General features: G+C 41.4%; 1 protein-coding gene across 2 annotated transcripts in view; it reads left to right on the top strand.

Annotated features, from left to right (window-relative positions):
• Positions 1-14,996, top strand: part of LOC149440042 (integrator complex subunit 6-A-like) — a 67,682-nt gene that overhangs the window by 2,917 nt on the left and 49,769 nt on the right. The window contains exon 3 of one of the 2 annotated variants that reach the window (XM_089659008.1): positions 7,959-8,108. The exons of the other annotated variant lie outside the window; for it this stretch is intronic. Coding sequence (XP_089515134.1) covers positions 7,959-8,108 — 150 coding nt within the window. The remainder of the gene's footprint in view (positions 1-7,958; positions 8,109-14,996) is intronic. 2 annotated transcript variants of the gene reach the window in all.

The following is a 14,996-nucleotide window of genomic DNA, read 5'->3' as shown; positions in this document are numbered from 1 at the left end:
TAGGCATGTGTAGGCGCTTGTTTTCTTCTGCCAAAACGCTGCTGCTTCTGGACAGGCTGACAGTGGGGTTTTTTTCTGCCTCTAAACTCCTCCAAAAGTCTGTGTGTGTATGGACACATAGGATAGCACGCAAGGGTGCTTAGAGGCAGAAAAACAAATGCTAGACACCCCTAGGAGCAGCTGTGAAATATCCAGTGTGCATGAGGCCTATCAAGGACAAGGTTCTCATGCCACGTATGTGTGAAGGTGGCTTCTTACGCTGATCCACTGTGCTTTGGCCGCAGTGCAGTGTACCCATGGCTTTGATGTGGGTTTGTTGTGCTTTGGCATAGACCTCTATTGTATCGTGAGGTTTTGGTGCATTTTCTAAAACAGCATCAAAAGTCTTGCAAAACTCACCAAAACCGCAGGACTTAATAGACGTCTATAGCAAAGCACAGATTACCCGCACCAAAAATGTGCAGCGAAAGGCTCTGTGAAAGCGCCCTGAACGGACCCTAAAGCTAGCTTTACATTTGTGCGGGTGGTTACGGTACAGCATGTAAATCGCACATGCAGCCAAACTGTGCTGCTCTTTTGCAGATGTTCAGGGCTGCCATTTGTTCCTAATAGCAACCCCACATCTGGGGGAAAAAAAAAAAGGCGGAGCATTGTTCGTTGCAGCAAATCGCTTAGTGCAAAAGCATGTGATTTCCCTGCGGCTATGTTTTAAAAAAGGTGTAGGATCCTTTTTCTTGCATGAAACATATGCACAGCAGCCTGCCCTTTTGAAATGTACAAATGTGGCTTGCAGAGCAGCTTAGGTGTGAACCCAGCCTTAAAAGAGATCTGCACGGAGGTGTTCGGGAGGTTGCACCGCCATCATTTTTTAAAATTATATAATTGTTTTTTTTTCTTTCAAATTCCAATATTGCATTACAATAGTGCATTGGTATGCAGTTGTGGTGCCGTTCCATTGACTTCAGTGGGCATGTTTGACAATGGGCTTGTTTGCAAGCGGCACAATCTGACAACCATGACATGCTGAGTTTGGTTTGTCACACTGTGAAGTACCATGGCCACTGCAGGCAGGACCTGAGCAGGTGTCATGGTAACCCCTTGCTTCCTGGGTAAGACATGCATGCGGCAGCAAAAGGGTGGGCTTTAACTCCCATATGCCGCACTTGCGCCACTTATCCCATTAGGCTCTCAATCATGTGACCACTGTGACAGCCAGTTGCAGTGGTGACCTGATTGGCCAATTTTTCCTGTCCCCCAGTGTTCATAACTTTTTAAAGGGTTACCGATGTGGGCGGTAAAGGGTTAATTTGTGGATGGGTGGAGGATTGGGGCGGTTAGGGGTAAAACGCAGATCTATCGACTGGTTTTACTTCCCCCTTCGTGTGAAAGGGGTCTTAGGTCTAGTTTATGCTTGCGGTTGGGTGGTGCTGAAAACAAATGGCTTAGGCGAGTTTTCACTGCCCATCAACCACAAGGTGTGTAATATATATATATGGTACTGCTTAGCATCGTATCGTGATTAAAATAAATTATATATATATATATATATCTCCTCTGTTGTATTCAGGAGGCAGTAATGCCAGCCAAGTACAACCCATTCAGTTGAATGGGGCTGCACTGTAACTACCCCACAACCTTGTGCAATACATGCAGTTTTGGTGGTGTGTGCTTCGAGGGGTTAAAACAGGCAGTGAGCAATCCATCACAGGCTAGCACAAGTGTAAACCAGACTTTAGAGAAATTTCACCTTACTTCCTGTTCTGGTGACGGATCACAGCAGGGCAACGCTGGATTCTTTGCATGTGTATGTTATTTGTGTGCAACCCAGTGGGCATGGTGAGAGGGGCTTAAAAGCAAACTTACCCCCCCCCCTTTCCCAGTGAGAATGGGGCTAAAGTTAATTTTTAACGTTAAAAGAAAAAAAGGGATTTTTTAACTGTGCTGCCATTGGAGAGTTTCCTTCACTTCCTTTCTGGTGAAAATAAGCGATGCCAGAACAAGAAGTGAGGGGAAGACTCTTGAACAGCTCCAGATAACAATAAGACCTGACAGGTGCTCGTCCTCCCTATATCCCAAACTAGAAAAACAAATTTTGGCTATATATACACAGTAGTTTGTATTGACATTGTAGAATGATACACACAATCAGCTGCCACCTAGGACTGACCATACTGTGTGTGAGTGCAGTAGGAAAAGTATGGTAATAGTGTTCACCCTGATGATAGGGTGGACTGATATGCAGCATGATCTGCCAACCAACACACACATACATGCAACATGATCTGATAACCAATACACACATACAAGCAACAAGATCTGACAACCAACAAAGGTATACATGAAACATGGTCTGACAACCAACACACATATACATGCAAAATAATCTGACAACCAACACACGTATATATGCAACATAATCTGACAACCAACACACGTATATATGCAACATAATCTGACAACCAACACACGTATATATGCAACATAATCTGACAACCAGCACATGTATAAATGCACCATAATCTGACAACCAACACACACATACATGCAACATGATCTGATAACCAACACACACATACATGAAACATGATCTGACAACCAACACACATATACATGAAAAATGATCTGACAACCAACACACATATATATGCTACATAATCTGACAACCAACACATATACAGTACATGCAACATGATTTGACCACCATCACATAAATAATTGGAGGTTTCACAAGACGGAGTGAGTGAAGACCTGCAACAAACGGCAATAAACTGACAGCAATTTTAACCCCCTTTTCACATGGATGCCGTTTTTACCATACGGTACCGCAATACATGTTAACGTGTGAGCAGTAATGTGGTGTAACACAATGCTGCAGTAGCGAGCAAGGCGTGTGGCATGCACTGTGTTGTGTGGTTAATAAAAATGATAATAATGTTGAGTGTACTGCCAGGTTAATGTATTGCACAATGCATAGTGTGGGTGAACCCTTAGTAATAGGAAATCTCTGCAATAGGGCCCTAGGTAACCGTTTAAACAAAAAGGCATTCCTGATTGTCATCCACTCTAATAATACTAAAAGAAATTGAGGCTGAACTTGCATTTTGAGTACCGGTCATAACTAAGATTAGGCAGGAATCTGAATCCTTGACCTACAAATTTCAAAACCGTGCAGGCCTGCACATAGAAGGTATTAATCCCCTAATTTCTCTCTACTTGTATTTTCTGATCCTGACTCTCTATTAGAAAGTCACTAGAGGTCACCTCAAGCCTGACATTTGTTGTCTCTGTGGACTACCTGATCTCACACACATTGTGTCCTGTCTTCTAAAAATGCATTATAGTGTCAAATATCATAGCCCTGTAGTTTGCAATCCTTTGATTAAGGGGGGTTGGTTTGCTTTGCACACTCAAAAGCTGGGAGACCGAGAGGAGAGGACGTTAATGGAGCAGCAAATGTTAGTCTCCAGGTGTCCTCTTACTCTCTGGTTCAGTCAGAGGAGTGAGACTGCTAAATAACAGTGGAAATGTAATGTGGTTGAAGGCCTCACACATGAAATGTGAAAAAGCATATCCCTCTATAGTGTTGTCTCAATCCAGAACACTTAAGTTTCATTTCTGTCTGCTGCCTCATTCGTCTGCTATCAGCATGAATCACTTCTGATGAGTTTTCTTGACACCAAGAGAAAAAAGGTGACAGGGGAGGTACCTCCAGCAGATTGACAGCCTCAGCTCTGTTCCTGTGAGCTGTGTAAAGGGGTGTGTGTCCCTTCCCTCCAATCAGCGCTCCTCGTTGATTTAACTTCAGCTCCCCACCCCCTGATTTTTTAGCTGAGAGATCCTTTGTAAATTCTGCACTTTGAGTGGATGTAGGGAAAAGACAGCTATAGATAGACAGGTACAACTTATGTAGGAGGACTTCTGTGTGTATAACCTGAAGCCAATCACTTCACTGGGTATATGTAAGGGTTTACAACCACTTTAAAGTAGATATTAACCCTAACTGACTGGTGTTTAGTACTCTAAAGCACTGTGTACTATTTAACAACTTCCATTATTATTTTTCTTGAATATATTTGTTTTCATGTTTTTTTCCAACCTTTGTTGCATCACAGTGCTGCTGATCTCCTGCAGACTATTTGCAGACACCTGCTGTCTACACATGCACTCCAACGATGGCTGTATGGCATTTCTCAGGGCGGGATTCTTGATGATGACAACAGTGGACCATACCTGTGTAATGTGTTTTGAAATGGCCAGTTGTAGTCTACATGAAAAGCAAATGTGGCAGGGTAATAATGCAAAAGCATAATAGGGAGACAGGGAAAGAGTTGTCTCCCTTTGACAGGCGGTCATTTGACAGTCGGTGAGGTGGTATATCATCACCTTCTCAATTCTGTTTTAACACCTTAAACCCTGCACAAGGGCACTGCAGCTACGTGCATTGTACACTGTTGCAGATGGGTCGTGATCAGTGGGAGGTAGTGCCCACTGAACTCGACAGCAGGAATATTTTTTGCTGTAGCATATGTACTCCCCCCTCTGCCTTTGCAGCATGGGGGTGGTAATAATGTGGTTCAGCTGTCGGATTTTAGCACCCTCCAAACACAAGTGTAAATGAGGCCTAAAATAGTAACAAAGCCTTATTTGTTTTAACAGGAAATTGGCATTGATTATTTTTGCTCAGCACAGTAATTTTTTTCCTACACAGTCCAGAAACACTTACATTTTTGTCATTAATCAGCCACACCCTCTGTCTTCCTGTGTGCACTCATAACATCATTACCAGCCACTAAATACATGAATTGGGGCTACCTGTCCCATCCTGCAAAGCACCAGCATGCATGCGTGCCCTGCCATTTAGAGAATATACATAGTAGGTAGACCTCCTTGATGTTTGTAATAGCAGAAAGGTGCAAATGACTGCAGCATTGGGTCCCTGGGTGATCTCCCCCATCTACCTGGTTCTTCAAAGTTTCGTTATACAGTCTTACCTTAACAGCTCATCTGTGTGACACACAGGCAGCCTGAGAGGACAACACATTGAAGACACACCTCCACTCATACAAGGGAAAAGATTGACAGTGGGTTTGTTTATTGTTCTCTTGGACTGCCTGTGCCTGTCAATGCATGCCTGTCATCATATGGGGTGTCTCCATAGGACCCTGCTAGGCAAGTAGCCACCATAAAGCAAGAAGGTGGGGGCAGCAATAATGAGACTGGCTGAAAAAGCAAGAAAGTGTGCAGAAGTCTTTTTTTTCCCTTGAAGCAGCCAGATGTTGGCTTTATCGTCCTGTAGTAGAATGACAGCTGGTTAGGAAGGTATTCTTACAGGTTGGATCCCTTTTTATAATAAACCCTGTGTAATTCTTTTTTTAATGTCATCTCTTAAAGGGGACCGAAACCAAAAAATGAAAATATAATATGTTGCAGCTTACCAGTCCTTAGCTACAGTAACTATTTGTTTTCTTTTTTAAAGGCAAAGTACAATTTCTGCAAGTATAGAAAATACCTTTTGATCTTGCCAGATTTATAGTGTCTTCATAACTTCCTGTTCATGAAAAATGAAACTAAACTAAAAAAAAGAAACGAAAAACAAAAAAAAACTGCAGTCCAAGAGGTACTTTATTGTGGAATAGAAAGGAAGTACATGCGTCTCTGAACAAACCTAGTGTCAATCATCTTTGACTCCGCTTACACTATATTAGCGCACAAAAAAATACATATTTAATGTTCAATAAAGATTTATTGGGAGCTGTAAAACAGTTTTTTTGATATTTATTTAATTTGAATTGCTCTTCTAAAACATTTTTTTTAAGTCATGTGACTGGCACAGCCCCAATCAGGGCTGTTTGTAGTAATAGAATCCCCTCCCAAGGATTTTTCCCTGCAGATGCCAATGAACAGGGAAAGATCATGTGAACACACAACAGCTCTACAGGAATATGGTATTTGGAGGAAAAATATTAGCACCATGATATACGATGTATGTGAAAGCATTATGGCAATTAACACTTCTCTGTTTTAATATCACTTTAAGTTCTGCTAGATCACTTCATGCTGACCCCTTTACAGGTATAGCTATGTAAAACATTATTAAGTGCCTATACTGTTTAAAATGCAGTAATACACTGTCTCACCCTGCTCTGCACATGCTCTGTTGCTCTCTATTTTGGCACTGGCTGAAAATGTAGAGGCCGATCTGCTGGCAGCCTAAATATTTAATGTTGCTCAGGGGCTCTGGGCTTCAGCAAAATGGCAGCCTCCAGCAAGAAGAAACAGGAACAATGCTGGAGGCAATTTACAGTACACTCTAATTTTGGTGGCATAATTATTATTGTGGAATGTATGTTCTTTGCTGAAGAACATTATTTTTTATGGGTAAAGTTCTACTTTAAGGTGTTTATATAATGTTCATTGCAGTAGATTTGAGAATATCTTGAAACAGGTCATCTAGGTATGCCCTTGCAAACAAGAACACCCTTCAAGCACTTGAAGTATTTTATTTGCCTGCAGTGAAAGTGCAACATGGTAGAAAGTTTCTGACTCCTGAATGACCAGAAAGCTCTTTAACCTCCCTGACGGTATTCCCGAGTGTAGCTCGGGGTAAAGTTTCAGTACCACAAGCGGTAACCCCGAGCTACACTCGGGCTTACCAAGCAGCGCTGCTCCGCGATCCCTCGGTCACTTACGTTGTCCTGCGCTCCCGCGATGTCCCTCCTGCAGTGTCCCCGGCAATGTAATCCGGCGGATGCAGGCATCTGTCATCTGGGTTCCGTCCTCTGCGAGTGTTGGGACGTACGGGGGATGGAACGGCGGGAAATTTGAAAATGGCAAAAAGTGACATTCACAAAAATCACTAAAATCACATAGTAAAACATTACTGTACCAAACCATTTCACATACATTTTGTCCCGAGTGCTTTGTCCTGTGCCCTGCCTGCATTTTTACTGTTCTTTCTACCTGGAAACTGAGAAATGTCCATGGCGTCCAAAAAGCATCCCTTTACGTCAAAAGCAGTTTTAGACCAGCTAGAGAACAGCGATAGTAAATTAGAACCACTTGCAGAATTGAGTGATAATGATTTCAGTGTTTTTGGTTTGATTATATTATTGAATTAAATTTATTATTATTATATTATTATTTTTTATGATTATTTATTAAATTATAATTTATGATTTTGTGTTTCAAATTTTATCATACCTGGGATGTTTACTAGACTCTTGTTCGGACAGATTTCAGTGAGTTATTCCTAAGAATTACAGGCCTACAATATAAAACGCCAAATTTCCATACAAAATAATGGTACCGCTTTCAGCACCAAAAATCTGAAATAATCATACCGCCAGGGAGGTTAAACTATGTGTAAATGCTGCTTGAGCTGACAATGTCCTATCAATGATGGATTCAGGCAGATTTAGTCAGTTTAGAGAGTTATTATTATTACTTGGGATTTATACAATTCCAACAGTTTATGCAGCGCTTTACAACAGTTGTCTGTATGTGGCCAACATTGCTGGCCTGTGGCTTTGCTTTCCAGCATGTTCTTTGACTTGATTTACCGCCATAATGGCGGTAGTGACAGTTTGAATTTGGAGACTGTTTTTTTTGGACAAATTTATTTTCCAGGTCACCTATAAGGCTCTTAGTCCAAATACTTTCTGTGCTAACTGCATTTATGTGATTAGTGGGTGTCTGGGAGGAGAGACTGCAGAGCTCAGTGACTGGAGGAGTTTGTCGCCTGCTATTGAAAATGAGAAAACTTCTTTTAGAAGTCTACTGCTATCAGCCCTTTTCAATCCCTTTACCATTGGATTTAGCCTAAAGTCATACCAAACCCTTACAGCTGTTTACCCTTGTAATGAACTATTTATTACTTAGAGGTTAAAGTATTCTTTGTTTAGACATCCAAATATGCCCTGGAATTTGAAGAATATATATTTCTATCTTTATTTTCACAGGCTGGTTGGAAAGAAAATCATGCTACCTTTATGAACGAGCTGAAAAATCTTCAAGCTGTGGGACTCACTACACTTGGTCAAGCCCTAAGGACAGCCTTTGATTTGTTAAATTTAAATAGATTAGTAACTGGCATAGACAACTATGGACAGGTAGGTTCAAATATTGAAGGAAACGGCTTCCCCAGCTCATTCAGTTTTTTTTGTTTTTTTTTTCACATTGAAACATTGCTAGAAGACAAGCGTGTCTGATCTTCTGTTCATTTCTGATGAGGTGAATAGAGATAACTGGTCACTCCCTATTACTGCCACAAAACAGGTATGGAAAGGTTACCTGATTTGCACAGTTTGATGGATTAGCATTTCAGGTGAACAAAGGATAACGGTATGTGGTGGTTGAACCACAAGATTCCTCTATTAAAGTAGTGCAGTCAAATGAACTTGTAGTGGCTATAAAAGCTGTCCTGAAGACTTTACAGTAAGCATCAAGAGATACATTTGTAGATCTCTCCTCTTTCTAGATACCCTGAGAGCCTTTTATTCCAGGAAGCGCAATATGCGAATATCACTAATCTGTCTGAACTCTTCTGCAACCTCTCCTCTTCCCTGCAATGTGTACTCCATTGGTCAGAAACACACAATGCATTGAGGGATATGGGGAAAGGGGACTGTAGCACTGGCTTCAACGCAGTATGCTACCATTTACATATTGAGCTCTCTGTTTTTAGGGGCTCCCAGGCTAGAAGTGTGTACTTGGATTCCTTTATATAAAAGGAATAGGACAGATTTTATTTGTCCTTAGATTCCTTTATTTAAAAGAAATCTAATAACAGAAACATGGGAACTTGTAAAGCTGTAATGCTATAATCCTCACCTTGGTTTCACAAGCTAGCGAGTGTCTAAACTTGGACAGACATGGAGCCGGTGATGCCTGAATTCCCAACCTGTTTTAATGTTCCAGGTTAGTTGCTTACTAGATAGTGAATTCAGGATCAGGATGATGGTTCTGAAATCTGCAGCTTTAAAATGAAACTAAACTATTGCACATATAAATTATATGTGCTCTTGCTATAATGTGTAAGTATGACACTCCTATCGTGTTAACTTCCAATGATGACTGGTCTAGAACCCTGCCACTGACAACTCAGATTGTTCAATTTGGGTAATTTCCATTCGCTTCCTATCCCAGAGACTCAGCCTAAGCTTTTGAAGTGAGTCTTCAACAGGTATTCCCCTTGGAAGAGTTCCCCTTGCCTCTTGTTCCTGGGAAACTCCTAAAATTTTGGGTTTCCCCTCACTTTTTTTCTTTTTTTTTCTTCGTGACAATGATTGTCCTTTCAAAAACCAAAAAAAACTGATTTTCTTAGAGATACACTTAATGGATGTCAGATAAAATATAAAAACATATGCAGTACATGCACATTTCCCTGTGTTTTATCCCACAGAAAAATAGCTGTTGATCTGCCAGTAATGCCTTTACCTCCTAATTCTCTCCTGAGGGCTGACAACACACAGCATTTTTGTGGACTGGATGGTATCGGTTCTGCTCAGTTTTTTTTTTTTTTTTGCTCAGCTAATTCCCTCTCCATCTTCTAATTTAACTCCTTGAGATAACACAGGAAGTATGCGCAGTACAGCTCTGCATTTATGAAACGATAGATAAGTATATCTATTGAACAGATGTAATAAAGCAGTTTATTGGTGTATTTTACAGACTGAAAGGGAGCAAATGAGAGACTGTTCATTAGGGTCAGTTCACACCTGGAATGGCACAGGAATGTGCTGTGTATTTCTAGGCGATTCACATGCAGTTCTGTGCGGTGTGATTTTAGCCCATTCATTTTGAATGGGGTGAAATCGCACCGCACTAATACTTTTGGAAATTCACTGCGACCAATTGCATGGTACATCTGTACCATGCAATCCAGTGCAGGCAAATGCACTGTGTTTGAGGTGTCATTATTATTGACACTCGCTGCAGATCGCACCTGCAATACGTTTTGAACAGGGTGCGGGAAACTCGCATGGAATGCGGGTTTCCCGCATCACGTTCTAGTGTGAACCGGCCCTGATGGTTTACATACAATGGCAGCTTGTATGCTTTTATCTTTTCTAAGTCAGGTGCTGCGTTGGATTGGAAACAATTTTATCCTGTTAACGCTGAATGCTGACTACACTAAGGGTAGGCCTAGATATGTCCGTGATGTGTTTGGCAACTTCATAAATGAGGCAGTTCACAATTGAGAACTGATGCAATAGAGATATATACACACCGCAATATACTACAGTGATTATTAAAAATAATGTTTTTTTTTTTTTTTTTTATTTGGGCCTGTTGGAAAGGATGGATTTTAGCTTGGCATTAGTTTTGGTTTAATGATCGTTTTTGTGCGATCCCTATACACAATCCCCTCCCTGTTTAGCCAGATTTTACAGAACATTTTTTGAATAAAATATATATATATGTTCTAAATTAAATCAGCACACTTATAGCACAAACACTTTTGTTTAAGAGGTTGATAAACCCTTTTGGGATGGTGTAAAACAGTGTGTGACCATTTGCACATTCAATTGCTGTTTGAATCTAAGGTAAGGGTTAATGTTTGTTTGCCCTCAACTAAGATGGCTGATTCATTACTTCCTGTTAGACGGTGACTCATCTATAATCTGGTTAACTGGAACTTGAGGGCTGTACTCTTTTCTCATAATAGCCTTTTCTCATATGCAAGCAGACGTTTAACTCTTGGGGATTTCTTTACCCGATGTTTGTCACTCTCCAGCCTTATATGGTGTGCATAGTTTACATGCATTAAAGTGCATGTGCTCTGTATATCCGCCTATTTTATTAGGTCCAGTGTGCTGCATGTTTGCTTTAAATACATGCATGATTACAGCACCACGCTAAGTTTTTAAAGGCATATTAACCCTAATATTTGAACTACCCATATGTTTAATTACTAATAACGCTAAGAAAGTTAGGTGCAGCCTCTTATTGCTATACAAAATTAGGATTTTTAAAATATTTGTTTCCAATAAGAATGACATAAAGTGTGTTCAATGTCATCAGCTATTTTCAACTGAGGAGCCTTACCCAGGGGTGTGGAAATGTTTGAAAAAACTGCTTGTCCAGGGACTAAATCAGTGCCCCAATCTACTTGTCCCTCATGACAATCTACTTGTCCTGATTAGAAAAAAAAAAAAAAAAACTTTAACCAAAATCGTATTTAAATCTGAGGTGCTTTAAGTAATGTCTGGGGCTTTTAAAAACTAAAGGGGCTTAATGGTGACTTCATTATTTAATTAATTTGAAATATTTTTAACATTGCACTGTATATCTCCTCCTCACCTCCCTGCCTGTCTCCAGCACTACACCCTGGGACTAGCAGAGATGAGAGAGACCCTGCAGTATAATGAGCACCGATTGGGTGCTCCACAGGAAAAGGGAGTGTCAGGCTTATCCTTTATCCTTTTCGCTGACAGAGCTGTTTTTGCGTTTTTTGCATACGTTTAAAAAAGTAATTTAAGACCTGAAGATTACACAAAACTTCCAAACATGATATATTTTCAAAAATCAGACACCGTAGAGAATAAAATAGTGGTAGTTCCAATTGTTTGTCACACGATATGATCACAAAGATCTAGGAAACACAAAATTTCAGTAAATAATTCACAAGTTAATTTTAGGGCACAAAAAGCAATATATTATCCAATTTTAATATAAATATAAAACATGAGGTTGCATCAAGTAAATAGATATCCAACATGTCAAACCTTAAATTTGTGCGCTCACGTGAAATGGCAACAAACTTTAGTACCCTATATTTTCTATGGGTGATGCTTTTAAATCCCCTCATAGGTCATCAGTTTAGTGTTACGGATGGGATCTTGTGCTAGAATTATTGCTCTCATAATGGCGTGTGCAGCGATATGTAACGTATCGCAATCGTCATTTTCAAGCGTAGGTGCCCCAGGTGTGCATTTATGTTTGTACATGCGTACATATGTGGGTGGCCTTGAAAAAAATTTGTGGGGGGGGGGGGGGTGTTATATGCTTGGATGTAACTTTTAATTTTAAAAAAAAAAATTATTTTGCTTAACTTTTTTTTTTTTTCATAATCATCGTGGGATGATTTTTTGGTGACAGGTTCTCTTGATTGAGACATGCAGGGTCTAAAAAAACCCTGCATGTCTCCCCTGTACTACACAGAATGCAGTGCAGTGCACATCACACTGCGTTATAGTCTTTCCTCTCCTCGATGGCCAGGAAATCTGTCAACGGGGACCCAGAAGTCCCATCACTTCCAGGTCAGGACAAGAAGGGGAGGGGTGCAGATGTGTTCGCTCTCCTCCCTCCCCTATAGCTGCCAGCACCCACTGAACTGGTCCTGGGCCCGCAGATGGGCAAGCGGAGCCAAGGAGACATAGCGGGCTGGGGGGCGGAGGCTAGCACTATAGTGGGTTGTATGGAAGCAATCAGGCGGCTGCGCTGCCACCCAAATGCTTCCACCTGACATGAGCCCTGCTGCTTACCCGCAGCAGGGCTAAAGGTTAAAAAATAAAAAAAAAAACTACCTGCCCAGCACTACATTTCCTGGGCATCGGGCGATATAAATTGAACATCTCTGCTTACCAGTGTGACCCATCCTGTGTACATCTATGAGTTTACTCACTAAGTCATCTATGTGTGGGAAAATCTCTTCTCACGACCATATTTTAGATATTTGTTGTGTTTGTAATAGCGAATAATTTTCATGCATGTTTGAAAATTGTATTTTTGGTCATTTTATATAAACAGATATTGACAGATAGTGAAGGGTCTGGGGAATAAAATGTTTCAGACGACACTTCAGGAACTTGAAATGTACAGCCTGGAGGAAAGGGGAGATGTGATTGAAACCTTTAAATACATTATAGGTTTGAATAATATTAAAGCGGTAGTCAACTCTGCTTTGAACTATAATAAGGCTTACATGTAGGTACAGTGAATATCTCCTAAACTTGTGGTATTTAGGAGACATTCACATAGGATGCAGCCGGTGGAATGACATCATCACGGCTCGGCCATTCAAGCTGCTGCAAATCTGTGAACCCAGAAGGAAGATCAGGTGAAGATGGAAACCCTGTCAGTGGTGACAGCGTGCCGCTGGCAGGCTTTGTTTTAGGATAAGTATGCCATACTGAGCTAGTATGCGGTGCATACTAGCACATTATGGCTTAACCACTTCCCGTCCAGCCCATGTACATAAACGGCCAGACGGGAGCAGTGCAGGGGCGGGTGGCCTTTTATAAACGGCCTCCCCGCTCCCTGCTTGTGCGCGCTCCCTGGGAGAGCGCAGCACCGCAATCCGGTGCCCGCTGTGTCCTCCGGACACAGTGGAACACGGATCGTTGGACGGGACCTCTGTGCGAGGTCTCGATCATGTGATCACTGATTGGCCAGTCAGTGATCACGTGAAGAGTAGTAAGCAAGATGTCACTTCTGACATCATTGCTTACTACGTCTGAAATCTGTGAATGATCACAGAGGTCACATGGTACAAGGCTATTCACAACAGCCTTGTACCATGCGACCAGCTGTGACCAATCACAGCTCTCACAGTATTTCTGAATGGCTGCAAGAATGCAGTGTCTGGACTTGGAAGTGGTTAAGTCACCTGGGGCCCATGCTTTTTTTTTTTTTTTTTTTTAACTACCACTGTATGGAGGGCAGTATTGTCAATATGAAGCTAAGATGAAGCGCACCGGGTAATGACCTCAAACTAGCAGTAGGGAAGATCAAAAATACTCTTACAAAGTATTATTTTACTGAAAGAGTATTTGATACTTTGAATAGACCTCCAGCAGAGGTAGCGAGTCAACAGTAAATGTTCAAACATGTCTGGGTCAACATTGCTCTATACTCAGCCAAAAAAGAAAAAGGGGGGGGGGGTTAAACTCAATGGGCCACACTTTTCTGCCATCATTCTTTTATGAATGTTTCACCCTAGTCCTGCAAGGCTAGAATTCTGATATGTGCTGTTCCTTTAAATGTATGTGTGTATTTGTATAACCTGTGAGAATCCATTCTTTTTAAAATTGACAACAAACTCAAGTATGTGTAATGCCAGGAATACTCATTTATGTCTAGCTTGGTGGTGCCGAAAGGACACTTTTGGCTGATTCAACAGGAACTGACCAAAATGCAACCAGTATGTGGCTAGCTTTAGGCAATTTGTGTACGGCAGCATTTAGATGCGTTTAGCTTCTTTTTTTTCTGCCAGAAATATACTTTTAAAAAACAAAACCTGAAGGTTTTTTTTTTTTGCTTCTAAATGCTTAGCTTAACCACTTCCCGACCGGCCGTTGCATATAAACGGCCGGACGGTGGCACTGCAGGGTTGGGTGGCCGTTTATAAACGGCCTCCCCACACCCTGCTTGTGCGTGCTCCCTGGGAGCGCGCAGCACCGCGATCCGGTGCCCGCTGTGTCCTCCGGACACAGTGAAACACCGATCGTCGGACGGGACCTCTGTATGAGGTCCCGATCATGTGATCACTGATTGGCCAATCAGTGATCACATGCAAAGTAGTAAGCAAGATGTCACTTCTGACATCATTGCTTACTACGTGTGAAATCTGTCAATGATCACAGAGGTCACATGGTACAAGGCTATTCATAAAAGCCTTGTACCATGTGACAAGCTTGTGACCAATCACAGCTCACTCAGTACTTCTCAATGAGTGCAAGAATGCACACAGAGAGAAAGAAATGATTGCTTTTACATCCTATATGGGTGTAAAAGCAATCAGTGTAAAAAAAAAAGAAAAATCTTCATCACCCCCCACAAGTAGTACAGTGTCACCATGGTGACACTGTACTGCTAGGGCAGTGGTTCTCAACCTTTCTAACGCCGCGACCCCTTAATACAGTTCCTCATGTTGTGGTGACCCCCAACCATAAAATTATTTTCGTTGCTACTTCAGAACTGTAATTTTGCAGTGGGAGGAATAGTGCCCCATCATTGGTATCAGTGGGAGGACTAGTGTCCCATCGTTGGTATCA

The sequence above is a fragment of the Staurois parvus genome, unplaced genomic scaffold (assembly GCF_062004578.1).
Source record: "Staurois parvus isolate SC_StPar_1 unplaced genomic scaffold, SC_StPar_1.0 ptg001125l, whole genome shotgun sequence".
Taxonomy (NCBI): domain Eukaryota; kingdom Metazoa; phylum Chordata; class Amphibia; order Anura; family Ranidae; genus Staurois; species Staurois parvus.
This window is presented reverse-complemented; position numbering and strand designations above follow the sequence as displayed.